We start from the raw sequence: 18,566 nt of genomic DNA, 5'->3' as shown, positions 1-18,566 counted from the left end.
AGCCTCAGCTTTACATCCTTGCTTTTATATTCTAGTCCTCTCAAAGTGAAGACTAAGATCACATTTGTCTTCCTCGGTTAATCTTCAGTGAATCCTCCCAAGTCGCTTTGCACCTCTGATTTTTGAATTTTCTCCCTATTTATAAAATAGTCCAGACCATTCTTCCTTTTACCACAGCGCATGACCATGTACTTCCTACTCTACGTTCAATCCGCTACTTTGCTCATTCCCCCAATCTGCTTATGCCCTTTTGCAGACACCCTGCTTCCTTGGCACCACTGTCAGTGTTTGGTTTTGACATCTTCTCTTTAGAATACATCTGTATCTTTTGGATGTATCTATCCTGTGTTTTCCAGATTACCAAGGTGTGTTATCTCATATTAAGATCACTGTCTCCTTGAGGGGTCCTTTACCATAAACTCCCTAATCAAATCTGGGTTGTTACACAGCACCCAATCCGGAATTGCCATTCCCCCAGTGGGCTCAGCAACAAGCTGTTCTGAGACTCCATCCTGTAGGCATTGTACAAATTCCTTTTCTTGGGACCCTGCACCTGATGTTCCCAATTCTCCTGCTTATTGAAGTCCCTGATCACTATTGTAACATTGCTCATTTTACCTGCCTTTTCTATCTGACATTATAATTGTATCGCACATCTTGGCTACTATTTGCATATCAAGATCTTTTTACCCTTGCGGTTTCTTAGCTACCCACAGGGATTCTACACCTTCTGATCCTATGTCGCCTCTTTCTAAAGGTTTGATTTTATTTTGTACCATCAGAGCCATTCCACCCCTTCTGCCAATCTGGCTATCCTTTCGATACAATGTGTATCTTTGGATGCTAAACTCCCAACTATGATCATTCAGTCACAACTCTGATGCCCACAACATCATTCCTGCCAATTTCTAACTCTGCTACAAGATCATCTATCTTATTCCATATACTGTGTGAATTTAAATATAACAACTTCAGTCCTGTATTCATCTCTCTTTTTGATTTTGGCCTCCTGTTGCATTTTATCTCATCTCACTGACTGGCAATGTTGCCCTATCATCTACCTCTCTCCCCACTCTCTCTCCCCCCCTCCCACTCTCCCTCTGTCTCCCCCCCTCCCACTCTCCCTCTCTCTCCCCCCTCCCACTCTCCCTCTCTCTCCCCCCTCCCACTCTCCCTCTCTCTCCCCCTCCCACTCTCCCTCTCTCTCCCCCCTCCCACTCTCCCTCTCTCTCCCCCCTCCCACTCTCCCCACTCTCTCTCCCCCCCTCCCACTCTCCCCACTCTCTCTCCCCCCCTCCCACTCTCCCTCTCTCTCCCCCCTCCCACTCTCCCTCTCTCTCCCCCCTCCCACTCTCCCTCTCTCTCCCCCCTCCCACTCTCCCTCTCTCTCCCCCCTCCCACTCTCCCTCTCTCTCCCCCCTCCCACTCTCCCTCTCTCTCCCCCCTCCCTCTCTCCCCACTCTCTCTCCCCCCCTCCCACTCTCCCTCTGTCTCCCCCCCTCCCACTCTCCCTCTCTCTCCCCCCTCCCACTCTCCCTCTCTCTCCCCCCTCCCACTCTCCCTCTCTCTCCCCCTCCCACTCTCCCTCTCTCTCCCCCTCCCACTCTCCCTCTCTCCCCCCCCCCTCTCCTTCATTAATCGTGCATGTTTGGCAGTAAAATACAAGCAACAGTTAAAAGAAGCCTTTTCCCCACCCCCCAATCCTTCCACCCAAGTACAGGCCACACCTGGGCCTCCAACCTCCAAACTTTCAGGGGCTTCAATCTTCAGGCCTTGACCTTTGGACTCCTGACCCCAGGACTCACTGAATTATGGGAGTGGAGGGTCACAGTCCTTGTTGATGGGCGTCGCTGGTCTTTGTTTTCGGCACCTGCTGCCTGACATCCACCGTGGGGATCTTTAACCGTGGAGTGTTCCGACCTCAGCTCCGAACACTGGCCCCTGCTTTTGACCATCATTTATTGATCCCAACCTCTAACTCTCCCTAATCTGACTCCTGACTCCCCACACTATCCACAAAACCAGTCCCACGAACCTAAAACACTATCTGAGCTGTGAACCCTCTTCCCACTGTCCAGTGTCTCCCAGCCATCCTCGCCTCGTCCACCCCCCTCTCTCTCACCAGTGTCTACAGAGGCAGTGCTTGCATTCAGACCGTTAACACGTCATTCACTCTGACAGGACACGGGCATCGGGATGAGCAGGGACGAACTCGTTCAGAATCTGGGAACTATCGCACACTCTGGGTCAAAGGTAGGAGAGCCACTTTGTCTCCTGCAGCCAATACTGTCCAACTCTCTCTCCCCCTCTTCCTCTACATCCTTGTAAAGTCGTCTGTTGTTTCTCAGACCCCACCTAACCCAAACCTGCGCGATCGATTTGGTGATCTTGATCCAGACGTACTGCAGAAGTCACAAATGAGGCATAAAACTCAGTGGTTATGGCCATTTTTATTAAGTGGTGCAAGAACAAAGAACGAACAAACAAAAAGCAGCTGTGGTTGTCTCAGACAAGAGATAAAACTGGGAAAAATTATTGAAGGATTCCACGTATCATCGTGTTGTATGATGTTGGCGATCAAGGGATTGTTACATGTGGGAAACCCCTTCGCAGTGTTCGTCTTTCCATAACCACCATTGATCTTGGCAAGTCCTTTACCATTGCCGCCTTCTGGCAGTGTCTGCAAGACAGCTGACCCTAGACATTATCGATACTCTTTAGAGATCATCTGCCTGGCGTCAGTGGTCGCATAACCAGGACTTCCACCACCTCCCATTCCTTCACGTGACCCTGATCGAGGGCTAAACAGGTGCTACACCTTGCCCAAGGGTGGCCTGCAGACGAGTGGAGGGAAGGAGCGCCTTACACCTCTGTTTAGTAGAGGCATATCTCCACCCCACCACCCGTGCACTGATAGAGATGATTATATAGAAACTTCTTTTTAAATTTTATTTTTATTTGGATAAGGCAATCACAAGTATTTTACATATAAAGCCTTTTCCATTTTTTATATCTGTATAAATCTATATATAATTATACATTCACAAGTACACACTGAGATGATATTAAAAGAAAAATAATTAGGCAATTAACTATATATTTATGTGCAATTGTAATTCCACACTATTAAACTAATAATAATTGTTTAAAAATTAGTAATAATAGTGGTTGAATAATAATTTCCATGTATCTCTTATCGTCCATTTCTTTCTTGTCCAAAATAATGTGTGTAACCCTCTGTAACTTCCATCGTAGGTGTTTGTATCTTAATACTTTCATGTCTGCTCCTACCGTAAACATAATTATCCAATTCCTGTGTACTTATTTACTTCAAATTATTTTTTTTCCCCCAAATCTTTTCCTTGTGTTAATTCTATGTTTTCCAGAAATAAAACAATGAGCATTCAAACCAAGGGAGCTTACATTAACACTATTACTATGTTGATGAGGAAAGCAGAATGAACCATTCGGAGAGTCATCTAAATTCTGCTCGCATCGGGGTTACAAATTCAATCCATTTATTGATAAAATATTTCTTCTTGAATTCTCAGGGAGTGAGTCATCTTTTCCATTTTAAACATTTCCAAAATAATTTCATACCAGTCTTCCAAAGTAGGTGATACTGGATTTGGCCACTTTCTGGTGATTGTTTTCCTTCCTGCCACTAAAAGGGCCTGTGGCAACTTTATATCTTCTGTTCCGAAAACAATACACGCCCCAAATAGAGAGTCACAAAGTCCAGAGGTATCTATCTTAAACACCTTAACTAAGAAAGTATAGAAAGTATTAACAAGTACAGGCAAGCTAAACTACAAGAAAAATACTGGAAAATGAACAATTCTACACCCTAATTAAAAACACAAAATGCTGGCAGAACTCAGCAGGTCAGACAGCATCTATGGGAGGAGATAGCGACGACGTTTCGGGCCAAAACCCTTCATCAGGAGGGTTTCATCAACTCCTCCCATAGATGCTGTCTGGCCTGCTGAGTTCTGTCAGCATTTTGTGTTTTTATTTATTTCCAGCATCAGCAGATTCACTTGTGTTGCCTTTGAATTCTACACCCAAATCCATTACTCTTCACAAGTTCAAAGTGAATTTATTATCAGATTACATATGTCACCATATACAACCCAAAACTTTTTTTCTCCTTGCGGGTATTCTCAGTAAATCCAAGATCCACAATAGAATCGGTGAAGGGCGGTACCTTTCAGATCAGGGACCTGTAGCACTGGGAGTAGGTTGCCTGTGTGATCACCAGAGAGAGGGATGTGAGGGTGTGAGGAGGGCTGGCTGCAAACACAGTGAGCTATGAGCATGTTGGCTGGGTCCCAGCCGAGAAATGTCTTCCCTGAGAACCTTCCATTGTTCACTTGCATCGTTTGTGTTAACAACCAACACGAGCTCAGGATGTGCTGGGGCAGCGCCCAAGTGTCACCACGCGATAACGTGGCATGCCCGCAGTGTTCAGCAGAAGCACCCCCACTGACGTCTCTCTGTCCCCTCGCTGAGCTCAGGTTTTCCTCGATACCCTGAGGGACCAGGCGGAAAGCAAGTCTGGCATCATCGGCCAGTTCGGGGTCGGATTCTACTCAGCGTTCATGGTGGCCGATAAGGTGGAGGTGTTCACGCGCTTGGCGCAGGAGGACGGCCCTGCGTACAAATGGACCTCAGACGGGTGAGGAGACTGTCATTTCGTACGGTGGGGTAGTGGGTTTGGTCCCCGGCAGTGGCCGTGGGGCAGGTCGCAGGTTCATACTCAACACGGGTCACACGGAGATGGTGAGACGCAGTGAGTGAGTGACGACCCTGACAGAGAGGGAGAGCCTTCAGCCCATCAGAGCTTCCCCCACCATCATCCACAACCCTCCCTCCCCTTAGTCATCATCCCCCTCCACACTCCTCCTTCCCCTCGGTCATCACCCCCTCCACTTCCCTCCTTCCCCTTGGTCATCACCCCCTCCACATCCCTCCTCCCCATAATCATTCACCTCCTTCCCTCACAGTCATCTACCCCACCTCCACATCCCACCTTCCCTCCCTGCAGTTCCTCCCAGACTGCACCCATCACCCGCGCGTGGGGGGAGACAGTAGTGGAGACAAGCAGAATTAGACCAGTCTGTCTGTCAAGTCCCTCCACCATTCAATCATGGTTAACTTATTTCCAACCCCTCTACGCCCCGCTTCGTATCGCTCCATGGAGATGGGATGTTGAGAGCTCCCAAAGGGAAAACCTACACAGTCACAGGGAGAATGCACAGACAGCACTGCAGGTCGGGTGGGATCCCTCGTGTTGTGTGACCTCAGCTCTATCCACCGGCTGCTGTGTTGCCCCTCTTGGGGGTGTGACATGGAGCAAGATGCTCCACAACTTACTGACCTCTTCACATTTGGACTGTGGGAGAAAACCGACAGTCACAGTGAGAATCCTTACAGACAGCAGCCATCCCTGGTGTGCTGTGGGTGCACCACGGTCTGAAGGAATGTCATTTTGTTTGGTTTTGTATATTTACTGTCAGATGACAGCAACGCTGAACTTGAAGTTGTGGGAGGGGCTCGGTGTGTTGCGGGTGTTTGGGAAGGGAAGGATGGGGTTAATGATGCGGTGTGGGGGGCTCGGTGTGTTCAGGGTGTTGGGGAGGGAAGGGGTTAATGATGCAGTGTGAGGGGCTCAATGTGTTGTGGGTGTTTGGGAAGGGATGGGGTTAATGATGCACTGAGGGGCACTGTGTTGAGGGTGTTGGGGAGGGATGGGGTTAATGATGCACTGAGGGGCACTGTGTTGAGGGTGTTGGGGAGGGATGGGGTTAATGCAGTGGGAGGGGCTCGGTGTGTTGTGGGTGTTTGGGAAGGGAAGGATGGGGTTAATGATGCAGTGGGAGGGGCTCGATGTGTTGTGGGTGTTTGGGAAGGGAAGGATGGGGTTAATGATGCAGTGTGAGGGGATCTGTGTTGAGGGTGTTGGGGAGGGAAGGGGTTAATGATGTAGTGGGAGGGGCTCGGTGTGTTGGGGAGGGAAGGGGTTAATGATGAAGTGGGAGGGGCTCGGTGTGTTTGGGGAAGGGAGGGGTTAATGATGCTGTACTGCTGACCCCGAGGACTCTCTTTGCCTCCAGCTCTGGGATGTTTGAGGTGGCGGAAGCCTCGGGGGTGAAACCAGGGACCAAAATCGTCCTGCACCTGAAGGAAGGCTGCAAGGAATTTGCGAATGAAGATCGGGTTAAAGGTGAGGATGAATGGCCACCCAGATCGTTAGTGAAGCACACAGTTCATGCGCATGGGTCCCTCAGTTATTCTAACAAAGGGTTAAAGATCGGCTTTATTTGTCCAACATATTGAAATATACAGAGACTTTTTTTTGTCAACGCCAACAGCCTCCAAGCGTTTGCTGGGGGAGCCCACACTCGTCTCCATGCTCCACAACTTACTGACCTGTTGACATTTGGACTGCGGGAGGAAACCGACAGTCACAGTGAGAATCCTTACAGACAGCAGCCATCCGTGCTGCTGTAAGGATGAGATTTGCAGGATTATATTGACCTTAAAATCAGTCTGATCCTTACAGTGTCTGAAGCTTTTAGTGAACTGCATTCCTGTGTTGTGGGTTGGAGGCAGAGATGGTGTTGTTCAGAACCAAGTCTAAAATCACTGGCATTTGTCATGAAGTCTAGAGCTGGTGACAGGGTTAACTGCACTATTCCTGGGTTAGTGCTGGTTACTAGGCTAGTGAGCTGCTAACTCTGCAGTTCCCCAAGGTTAGAGCTGTTGTGAGGTTAATGAGCTGGTGATTGGGTTAACAATACCCCTGGTTTGTTTTTCAGAGGTGGTGAACAAGTACAGTAACTTTGTCAGCTTTCCGATCTACCTGAATGGGCGACGGCTGAACACTCTGCAGGTGAGTGAAGGGGATGGAGGGGCTGATCTGAGTGCCGGAGGGTCACCCCGGAACACTCTGCAGGTGGGTGAAGGGGATGGAGGGGATGATCTGAGTGTCGGAGGGTCACCCCGGAACACTCTGCAGGTGGGTGAAGGGGAGGGGCTGATCTGAGTGTCGGAGGGTCACCCCGGAACACTCTGCAGGTGGGTGAAGGGGAGGGGCTGATCTGAGTGTCGGAGGGTCACCCCGGAACACTCTGCAGGTGGGTGAAGGGGATGGAGGGGCTGATCTGAGTGTCAGAGGGTCACCCCGGAACACTCTGCAGGTGGGTGAAGGGGATGGAGGGGCTGATCTGAGTGTCGGAGGGTCACCCCGGAACTCTTGCTGCTCTGTGTTTACTGTCACCAGTGGCTGAATCTGTTGGTCACGCCTGGACTGGCAGCGATGGGCCAAGACCATTAGATATAGGAACAGAATGAGGCAATTTGGCCCATCGGGTCTGCTCCACCATTTCATCATGGCTGATCCATTTCCCTCTCAGCCCCAATCTCCTGCCTTCTCCCCGTATCCCTTCATGCCCTGCCCAATTAAGAATCTATCAACCTGTGCCTTAAATAAATGTGAAGATTTGGCCTCCACAGAAGGAATTTCTTTAGTGAAAGAAGAAATTCCTTCTCACCTCTGCTTTAAAAAGATCCCCCTCTATTTGAGGCAGTGTCCTCTGGTCGGAGACTCTTCCACTGTAGGAAACATCTTCTCCATCTCCACTCTGTCGAGGCCTTTCACCATTCGATAGGTTTCAATGAGGTCACCCCTCATTCTCTTGAATTCCAGTGAATACAGACCCAGAGCCATCAAACGTTCTTCATACAACAAGCACTTCAATCCTTGGATCAATTTCGTGAACCCTCTCCAGAGTCAGAGGTTTGTGCAGGGCCTGGGGGAAGGGGGTGTGTCGCAGTAAGTGTCAAACTTAACCACACATGGGAAGCAGAGAGTGGACATTCAGCCCTTCTGCTTGCTGCTGTTTAGCTGATGATATCACACCCCAGTAGAGTATAAATCTTGTGCACTGAAAGCGGCAGTCTCTCTTCGCTCAGTCTCTCTTTAGTCCCTGGATCACCATGGGCTGGGGTTGCGACTGGCGCTGTGCAAACAGTAAACGGTGGCGGGGTGCCCAGGCACACACCTTAGATAAGTATTTGCCACTGTCTCTAACTTGAGTGGGTTACTGACTGTTTAGTGTCTGTCTTGTCCTGCCACTTTGAGCACTTAAATAGATTAGATATCTCTAACCGAGTGTGACTAGAAAGTTTTACTGTATGTCTAGTCTGTCTTGTCCTGTAAATAAATAATTCATTCACTTACCAGTAGCGAGAGATTCCTGTCCCTGCTATCGAACCTGGTTTCGCACAACAGGGTGTCGGTGTGGGGCAGGGCACGTCCCATCAGCCTGATTGCATTCAGTGTCTCTGCATTTCAGGCTCTCTGGATGATGGACCCCAAGGATATCAGCGAGTGGCAGCATGAGGAATTCTACCGCTATGTTGCAAAGGCATACGACAAACCACGCTACGTTCTGCATTACCGGACGGACGCCCCCCTCAACATTCGTAGCATCTTCTACGTGCCGGACATGGTGGGTGGTCAGGGCTCTGACCTGCAGGTGGGGTGGGATGGGGGTGGAGTGAACACATCCCCATTACTGAACCCTTGGAGTTTCTGTAAAGCAGCAATCATTTCATTCACCAGGGATGCTCTGAGCCAGCTGGAAAAATGAAAGATGGAATTTAATATAGACAGCTGTGAGATGTTGCACTTTGGGAGGGCAAAACAGAGTAGGACTTGCACAGTGAGCGATTGGGCACTGGGGAGTGCAGAGTAACAGAAGGATTTGGGAATACGGATCCATAATTCCTTGGGATTAGCATCCGAGATAGATTTCCCCTTCCCTTATGAAGGGTCGCAGCCCGAAACTGTTTATTCCTCTCCGTAGATGCTGCCTGACCTGCTGAGTTCCTGCAGCATTTTGTGTGTCACTCTGGATCTCCAGCGTCTGCAGAATCTCTTGTGTTTACTTTAGGTGGGTAGGTTTGTTAAGAAGTTTTGGCACATTGGCCTTCCTATATTACAGAATTGAATACTAGAGATATGAAGTTGTATATTAGTGAGGCCAAATTTGGAGTATTGTGTGCAGTTATGGTCACCCACCTAGAGGAAAAATATGAATGAGTTTGAAAGAGTGTGGAGAAAATTTACAAGGATGTTGCCAGCATTATGTTTTGTAATTCCTAAACAGAAAACAAAATTAAAGAAAGAGGTGGGAACTGAGGAAAACTTGAATTAGTTTCATCTTTGCTTTTTGCGAGGTGCACACATTTGACGTGGTGACATAATGACGTTTGCCGTTCACAGACTTATAACCCGTAATGGCTCACTTAAACAAAAAATGCCTAATCAAAGAATATATTTACAATATTACTGAATTGTAGCGGTGTGCTACACGCAGCGCTGAAATAACGACACGCAGTCGGTGAGCTGCAGTTACAAAGAGGTTTATTCAAACTTCGCGGCCTTGCTTTAAAGCCTTCCTGATCCCGCCCTCCCCGGGCGGGAATGCTGTAGGGGGCGCGTATTCACAGTCCCGTCCCGCGCGTGGGCTTTTCCCCTTGCTGGTGAAGCAGGCTTGGCGCCCTCTTTGGGACCGGCCTCAATGCCGGCGCGCACCACTTTGTGAACCGGTTCGAGTGCGCTGGGAAGTGGGTCGCCATATAAACATAAATACACTACAGCCAGGACTTGAGGGAAAGGTCGAATAGGTTAGGACTTTATTCCCTGGAGCATAGGAAAATGAGGGGAGATTTGATAGAGTTATGCAAAATTATGTGAGGTATAGATAGGGTAAATGCAAGCAGGCTTTTTCCCCTGGGGTTGGGTGTGACTGCAGCTAGAGGCCATGTGTTAAGAGTGAAAGGTGGAACATTTAAGGGAAGTACGAGGGGAACTTTCTCACTCAGAGCTGCCTGTGCAAGTGCTGGACGCAGATTCGAATGCAAACATTTAAGGGAAGTTTGGACAGGCACACGGATGGGAGGGGTATGGTCCGGGTGCAGGGCAATGGGACTAGGCCGAATAACTGTTGAGTGACGGCTAGATGGGTCAAAGGGCCTGTTTCTGTGCATTATGACCAAGTTGTGCGAGGGTGTATTTACCTACAGGATGGTGACTCGGGAACGAACAGCGGAGTAGAAACATTTACTGAGGGTTTCCTCTGTCCCTGTTCAGAAGCCGAGCATGTTTGATGTGAGCAGAGAGATGGGCTCCAGTGTGTCACTCTACAGTCGGAAGGTGCTGATCCAGACCAAAGCCAGCGACATCCTCCCCAAGTGGCTCCGCTTCCTTCGCGGTAAGTCATTCAACAGCTCGGCACACCAAACGGAACATTCTGCAGGCCTGGAGCAGTTATTTGTCACAAGCACATCGAAACATACAATGAAATGTGTCAATGACCAACACAGTCCGAGGATGTGCTGGTGCAAATGTCAGCAGTCTGGCACCATGCCCATAATCTACTAACTAATCATTACGTCTTTGGACTAGAACACACAACATAGAACATTAAGCACAGAACAGGCCCTTCAGCCTACAGTGTTGTGCCAACTTTTTAACCGATAAGATTAATTTAACCCTTCACTCCTACATAACCTCTATTTCTCTATCATCTATGTGCCTGTCTAAGAGTTACTTAGACATCCCTAATGTATCTGTCTCTCCCACTAGCCCTGGCAGGGCTTTGCATGCACCCATCACTCTCTGTGTAAAGAACTTACCTCTGGCATCCCCCCCATACTTTCCTCCCTGGGAAACGTCTGGCTGTTCACTCAACCTACTCCTCTTTTCATCCTGTACACCTCCATCCTGTTTTAAATCTAGTCAAGAAGAAAAGAGCTTACAAAAGGTTCAAAAAATTAGGTAATGATAGAGATCTAGAAGATTATAAGGCTAGCAGGAAGGAGCTTAAGAATTAAATTAGGAGAGCCAGAAGGGGCCATGAGAAGGCCTTGGCGGACAGGATTAAGGAAAACCCCAAGGCATTCTACAAGTATGTGAAGAGCAAGAGGATAAGACGTGAGAGAATAGGACCAATCAAGTGTGACAGTGGAAAAGTGTGTATGGAACTGGAGGAGACAGCTTAATGAATACTTTGCTTCCGTATTCACTACGGAAAAGGATCTTGGCAATTGTACGGATGACTTGCAGCGGACTGAAAAGCTTGTGAATGTAGATATTAAGAAAGAGGATGTACTGGAGCTTTTGGAAAGCATCAAGTTGAATAAGTTGTCAGGACTGGATGAGATGTACCCCAGGCTACTGTGGGAGGTGAGGGAGGAGATTTCTGAGCCTCTGGTGATGATCTTTGCATCATCTATGGTTATGGGAGAGGTTCCAGAGGATTGGAGGGTTGTGGATGTTGTTCCATTATTCACCAAAGAGAGTAGAGGTAGCAGAGGAAATTATAGGCCAGTGAGTCTTACTTCAGTCATTGGTATGTTGATGGAGAAGATCCTGAGAGGCAGGATTTATGAACATTTGGAGAGGCATAATATGATCAGGAATAGTCAGCATGGCTTAGTCAAAGGCAGGTCGTGCCTTACGAGCCTGATTGAGTTTTTTGAGGATGTGACTAAACACATTGATGAAGGAAGAGCAGTAGATGTCGTGTATATGGATTTCAGCAAGGCATTTGACAAGGTACCCCATGCAAGGCTTATTGAGAAAGTAAGGAGGCATGGAATCCAAGGGGACATTGCTTTGTGAATCCAGAACTGGCTTGCCCACAGAAGGCAGAGTGGTTGTAGATGGGTCATATTCTGCATGGAGGTCGGTCACCAGTGGGGTGCCTCAGGGATCTGTTCTGGGACCCCTTTTCTTCGTGATTTTTATAAATGACCTGGATGAGGAAGTGAAGGGATGGGTTAGTAAGTTTGCTGATGACTTAAAGGTTGGAGGTGTTGTGGATAGTGTGGAGGGCTGTCAGAGGTTACAGCAAGACAGTGATAGGATGCAAAACTGGGCTGAGAAGTGGCAGATGGAGTTGACCCAGTTAAGTGTGAGGTGGTACATTTTGGTAGGTCAAATATGGTAACAGAATATAGTATTAAAGATAAGACTCTTGGCAGTGTGGATGATCAGAGGGATCTTGGGGTCTGTGTCCATAGGACACTCAAAGCAGCTGCGCAGGTTGACTCTGTGGTTAAGAAGGCATACGGTGCATTGGCCTTCATCAATCATGGGATTAAGTTTAGGAGATGAAAGGTAATGTTGCAGCTATATAGGACCCTGGTCAGACCCCACCTGGAGTATTGTGCTCAGTTCTGGTCACCTCATTATAGGAAAGATGTGTAAACCATAGAAAGGGTGCAGAGGAGATTTACAAGGATGTTGCCTGGATTGGGGAGCATGCCTTATGAGAATAGGTTGAGTGAACTTGGCCTTTTCTCCTTGGAGTGGCAGAAGATGAGAGGTGACCTGATAGAGGTTTATAAGATGATGAGAGGCATTGATTGTGTGGATAGTCAGAGGCTTTTTCCCAGGGCTGGAATGGCTAGCATAAGAGGGCAAAGTTTTAAGGTGCTTGGAAGTAGGTACAGAGGAGATGTCAGGCGTAGATTTTTTACGCAGAGTGGTGAGTGCGTGGAATGGGCTGCCAGCGACAGTTGTGGAGATGGATATGATAGGGTCTTTTAAGAGACTCCCAGACAGGTACATGGAGCTCAGAAAAATAGAGGGCTATGGGTAACCCTAAGTAATTTTTCAGGTAAGTACATATTTGGCACAGCTTTGTGGGCCGAAGGGCCTGTATTGTGCTGTAGGTTTTCTATGTTTCTATATATGTCACCTTTCTCTCTCCTTCACATGAGAAGATACCAGAGCACTCAGAGAAAACCTACGAGAACGTACGATCTCCTTACAGGGAACATTGGGAATTGATTCCCGCTTGCTGGTGCGGGAAAGCATTACACTAGGTGCTACACCACCACGTCACCTCGGTCCCTCGAGTCTGCTTTCCCAGTGAGGAAGCCTGGGACTGGTGTCATTGTAACCTCGGATCCACGTTCCTCCCTCACAGTTACTCTTCACCTCTTCTACTCTGGTCCAGGATTCGGGCTTCTTCCCCCTTCCTTTCCTGCTGAGTTCTGCCAGCATCTTATGTGTCTTGCTCATCTCATCTGTTTTAAAAGGGTGAAACATTGATTCCAGATTCTCCTACCTATCCACTCCACTCTCACCCTGTCTAAATCTTTTCATTCAATACCCTTCTCTGGGGTTACAATCCCAATCTGGCCACCCTTCCCTCGTGAAACACCTCCCGGTTCTTCACACCAGTGCAGTCAACATCTGAATTGTTTAATGTATTAAGAGCCTCCCATATTTGGGATTTATAGCATGTCCAGTGTCCAGGGTTAGCGATGCCCTGTGTAACGTGTAACCTCCCTACTTTTGTATTCAAATTTCCCCAATAATCGATGATAAACATTGTGCCAACTTTCCCAGTTATTGGTTACCTTTGGGAATTGTGCAGCAGAATCTGCAGAAAATCCCTCAGAATCTCAGCGTTCTGCCTCTCACCATTGATCGGACATGCTTTCGATGTTTCTCCACATTACCCTCATTCACTGGTTGTCCACTCTCTCCACATCGATATTTCACCCCCCTCCCCTGTGGTCACTCCTGTCCCTTTCCCAGCCTGTTCTCCCAATTTTGTCCGTCCTCAGCCATGAGGTTGAAGCACTGCTGACTATTGTGACAGGAGTGGGACGGATTGTGGACTCCAGGCCAGTTTATATCTCAAGGGAAAGGCTCGGCAAGTTGCCCTTCCCACCAACCCCCAGGTCCAGGGGTTGCTCCCGAGTTCCCTCCCCTGTCAGCACCACCTTCTCTTCCGTTAGAGTTGCAGAGCTGACGGTGTGGATTCAGGCCCTTTGTCCCAGCCTGTCCATTCTGACCATGGTCCACACCCCACTTATCCCAGTTCCCTCTAAGCAAGTTGCCAACCTTGTTTATGCCATGGACTCCTACCATAAACCGAGGGTCTGTGGAACCCAGGTTGGGATCCCCTGCTCCTCCATGCGTGTACCTATCCTCTTGCTTCTTAAATGATACTAATACCCATCTCAACCACTTCCTCTGGCAGCTCATTCCATATACTCACAAACCTCTGTGTGACAAAGCTGCTTCCTGCGTTCCTTTTAAATCTTTTCCCTCTCAGTTTGAATTGATGCCCCTTAGTTTTGGTCTTTTACCCTGGGAAAGGCTGGTACCGTCCAGCTTGCCTGTGCTAACTTTAATATTCCTGCTCCGGCCAAGTATTAGAGAGCCACAGACACCGGCCTGTCTCCCTGTCACCATTGTGGACTAACATTTGCCCTGGTGTGTGTTTGCCGCAGGCGTTGTTGACAGTGAGGACATCCCCCTGAACCTCAGCAGAGAGCTGCTTCAGGAGAGCTCGCTCATCAGGTACGTGGACACGGGTCGGAGTGAGCCCGATCTCTCGAGGGAGACTGGCTTTACTTGTCACGTACAATGAAATGTGTCGTTTTGCATCAATATGATCTGAGGACGCGCTGGGGCAGCCTGGAGGTGTCACTACACTTCCAGCGCCAATGTAACATGCCCACAACTCAGTAACCCTAACCTGTGTGTCTGTGGACCGTGGGAGGGGACTGCAGCACCCACACATTCACGGGGACAGCGTGCAAACTCATCCCACCGTGCAGTTGGTACTGTAAAGCGTTACCCTGACCGCTGAGCCGATGCACCGCCCATCATTCCTGCCGCGCCTGCGAGTTAGGGAGACTTCCGGAGCACGGGAAAAGGTCATTCTGCCACTGACAATGGATCAGATCTTTCCCACAGATGTACTGCTGTAGACACCCCTCCCCTTGCCCACCACCCACCACACATATACACCCCTATTTAAATCATTTAGTTCCAAGCATCGCCCCGTCACCTCGTGAGGTTTTCCTTTTCCAAACTCCGGGAATGGGATCTGAGGCAGAGGGATCCCTGGTAGGCATTCAGAGAACTGGCTGAGAGGGTCAAAAGGCGATGCCTCCAAGAGGTGGCATCCATTATTAAAGTCCCCACCACCCAGGACGTGCCCTCTTCTCATTGCTACCATCAGGGAGGGGGTACACACTCAATCTTTTAGGAACGGCTTCTCCCCCTCTCAGTGGTCCGTGAACACTGTCAGTAACTTTTCCTCTCTCTTTCACTGCCTGTTTAATATATGTAGTACTTAATGTGATTTACAGTTTTTTTAATCATTATGTACTGCAGCTGTATAATAACAAATTTTGCCACTTGTGCCAGTGATATTAAACCTGATTCTGATTCTGGGTGAAGGGGCAGTAGTCCAGATAGTGAAAGAGGGATCTAACTCTCAGGCTCCCAGCTCGTGAACAACCACAGTTGTTGTAAACGTTTGAGGAGAATCTGGTGACAGACTTTCTGTCAGGGCCTTCACCCTCCCGGCCGGTTCTTTAAGCCCCAAGCTGGGGTCTCTCTCTGCCTGGATTCCCCACCCCTCCTGTTACCATGGTCATCCCTGCCCAGGACACTGTCCCTACTATAAACACTTACGGTGGATCTCCTGAGGACACCCCCTCCCCCCTCCTCGGGTTCAGATCTTGGGTGGGGGCTTCTCCCTTGATCCGTCTCTCATCCCATTCTCTTTTGGCAGGAAGCTCCGAGATGTTCTGCAGCAGCGAATCATCAAGTTTTTTCTGGACCAGGGGAAGAAGGAGCCAGAGAAATTCCTCAAGTTCTACGAGGATTACGGCTTGTTCATCCGCGAGGGGATAGTGACGTCAGCTGAGCAGGATGTGAAGGTTTCCGTCTGATTCCCAAGAAGGAATCACCCCCGTTACTGGGTTAATTTTGTACAGGACAAGGTTGTGAATTCTCTGTGACAGTGGGACCGTTCCCAGTGGAGCAGAGCCTGCCGGGGATAGTGAGAGCCTTTTACCTCTGGTTAGTCGGCAAGAGGGAGATGGAGAATGTTATCTCGGGGCAGCCACACTCTGAGTGCAGGAATTCTCTCTCTGGTTCCCCTTAAATATTTCACCTTCCATCCGTTACTCATGACTGGTTGTAGTCTCACCCAGCTTCAGCTAAAAACAGTTTGCATTTACCCGATCTATACTTTTGTATACCTGTATCAAATCTCCCTCATTCTCCTACGCTCCAGCGAATAAAGTCCGAACCTATTCAAGCTTTCCCTATAACTCAGATTCTCAATTCCTGGCAACATCCTTGTAAATTTTCACTGCACTCTTTCAGTCTTATTCATGTCATCTTAAAAACAAATTATAACAACGTTATCTGGACTAGATGGGTTGGGTTATAAGGAGCGATCGGGCAGTCTAGGACTTTCCTGGGTACGAAGGAGGCTGAAGGATGACCTGGTAAGAGGTTTCAAAATCCCGAGGGACATTGACAAGATAGGTGGTGTTGGTTCCTGATGCTTTTGTCATCCAGAGGTTCTTCAGAAGTCAAGAAAAAGGCATAAAAGTTGGAGCTAATCATTTTAGAGTCATAGAAAAGTACAGTAAATAGGCCATTCAGCCCATTTAGTTCATGCTGGACTGTTTAAACTGCCTAGTTCCAACAACTGGCATCTGGACCATATCACTCCATACCCCTCCCATCGACAGACTAACCCAATGTTGTCTTAAATGTTAAGATCAAGCTCGCATCCACCACTTGTGCTGGCAGCTCGTTCCACACTCTCACCACCCTCTGGGTGAAGTTTCCCATCATGTTCCCATTAAGCATTTCACCTGTCGCCCTTAACCCATGAACTCTTGTTGTAGTTCCACCCAAGTTCAGTGGAAAAAGCCTTTATTAATTGTCACACACAGCACATGTAGTTACGATAGCACATACAGTCACACAGTAATAACAGAGGGCAGATTCCTTTGTGTCACGGCCTGTCGATTGATGGTGTAAGGGACGTTGTCCTGGAGCCATGTTTCTGAAAGAACCAGCCCACAGCAGCTCCTCATCTCACACTCGTGCAGCCACAGCCGAACGCAATCCAGCTTGTCCTTCACTGAGTGAACACCAGAGAGCAGCACCAAAGGGAGGGTCCAAAACTACCGAGATAATAACAATCCTGCACCCTAATCCAACAATGGTCGTAGTCTTTTCCCAGGAAAGGAGAGGACACAGGTGAGGGTGAGAGGGAAAGATTAAAGTTGAGACACCGGAGGCTGCTGGAATCTGGAGTGTCAAACAAAGAGCTGAAGGAATTTGGTGGATTGAGCTGAGATCGGAGAACTGGGCAAAGCCCAGGCCCTGAAGCTGCAGTCTCAGTCCCATTTGTCAAAGTCCTTTGCCCTGTGGCCCTGCTGGTTTCACCAGAGCCACTCGAGCAGCTCTTGTCGCTGGCCAAGACCGGTGTACTGCTTCTAACCGGTGCCCCGCTCATTCCAGGAGGATATCGGAAAACTGCTGCGATTCGAGTCGTCAGCGCTGCCGGCCGGTCAGGTGACCAGTCTGGCAGAGTACGGCGGCCGGATGAAGGCGGGCAGCCGGAATATTTATTACCTCTCTGCACCGACGCGGGAGCTCGCCGAACACTCGCCGTACTTCGAGGCCATGAAGAAGAAAGAAATGGAGGTGAGGAGCAAGTGTGGGAGGGAGCAGCCTGGACACCAGCCCGCGTTCAGAATCAGGTTTAAAATCACTGACGTGCAGAGAAAAACATAAAATATACTCGAGGTTCATTTCAGTGTAGGTGCAATACAACTGATATCGGTCTTCTCCAGATAGCCAAAAATACACATAAAGAGTAAAGAAACAAAACACGCAGACCCCAGAATCCCCCACCCTTCCCGGCAGAAAAAACAGTAACGATACAATCCCCGATCCCCTCCCCATAGAAAAAACAGTAACGATACAATCCCCGATCCCCTCCCCATAGAAAAAACAGTAACGACACAATCCCCGATCCCCTCCCCATAGAAAAAACAGTAACGACACAATCCCCGATCCCGTCCCCGTAGAAAAAACAGTAACGACACAATCCCCGATCCCCTCCCCATAGAAAAAACAGTAACAGTACAATCCCCGATCCCGTCCCCGTAGAAAAAAACAGTAACGATACAATCCTCGATCCCCTCCCCGTAGAAAAAAACAGTAACGATACAATCCCAGATCCCCTCCCCATAGAAAAAACAGTAACGACACAATCCCCGATCCCCTCCCCGTAGAAAAAACAGTAACAGTACGATCCCCTCCCCGTAGAAAAAACAGTAACAGTACGATCCCCTCCCCGTAGAAAAAACAGTAACAATACAATCCCCGATCCCCTCCCCGTAGAAAAAACAGTAACAGTACGATCCCCTCCCCGTAGAAAAAAACAGTAACGACACAATCCCCGATCCCCTCCCCATAGAAAAAACAGTAACGACACAATCCCCGATCCCGTCCCCGTAGAAAAAACAGTAACGACACAATCCCCGATCCCCTCCCCATAGAAAAAACAGTAACAGTACAATCCCCGATCCCGTCCCCGTAGAAAAAAACAGTAACGATACAATCCTCGATCCCCTCCCCGTAGAAAAAAACAGTAACGATACAATCCCAGATCCCCTCCCCATAGAAAAAACAGTAACGACACAAT

The 18,566-nt window shown here is 48.6% G+C and overlaps 1 protein-coding gene across 1 annotated transcript in view; it reads left to right on the top strand.

Annotated features, from left to right (window-relative positions):
* The window catches only part of trap1 (TNF receptor-associated protein 1), a 45,435-nt gene that overhangs the window by 8,083 nt on the left and 18,786 nt on the right, over positions 1–18,566 (top strand). The window contains exons 5-13 of the mRNA XM_073060082.1: positions 2,182–2,253; positions 4,518–4,678; positions 6,117–6,226; positions 6,822–6,895; positions 8,361–8,516; positions 10,163–10,283; positions 14,326–14,395; positions 15,621–15,768; positions 17,375–17,560. Of these exons, the coding sequence (XP_072916183.1) occupies positions 2,182–2,253; positions 4,518–4,678; positions 6,117–6,226; positions 6,822–6,895; positions 8,361–8,516; positions 10,163–10,283; positions 14,326–14,395; positions 15,621–15,768; positions 17,375–17,560 (1,098 nt within the window). The remainder of the gene's footprint in view (positions 1–2,181; positions 2,254–4,517; positions 4,679–6,116; positions 6,227–6,821; positions 6,896–8,360; positions 8,517–10,162; positions 10,284–14,325; positions 14,396–15,620; positions 15,769–17,374; positions 17,561–18,566) is intronic.

The sequence above is a fragment of the Hemitrygon akajei genome, chromosome 11, assembly GCF_048418815.1.
Source record: "Hemitrygon akajei chromosome 11, sHemAka1.3, whole genome shotgun sequence".
Taxonomy (NCBI): Eukaryota; Metazoa; Chordata; class Chondrichthyes; order Myliobatiformes; family Dasyatidae; genus Hemitrygon; species Hemitrygon akajei.
Note: the sequence above shows the minus strand (reverse complement) of the source record. Positions and strands in the feature narration are given on the sequence as shown.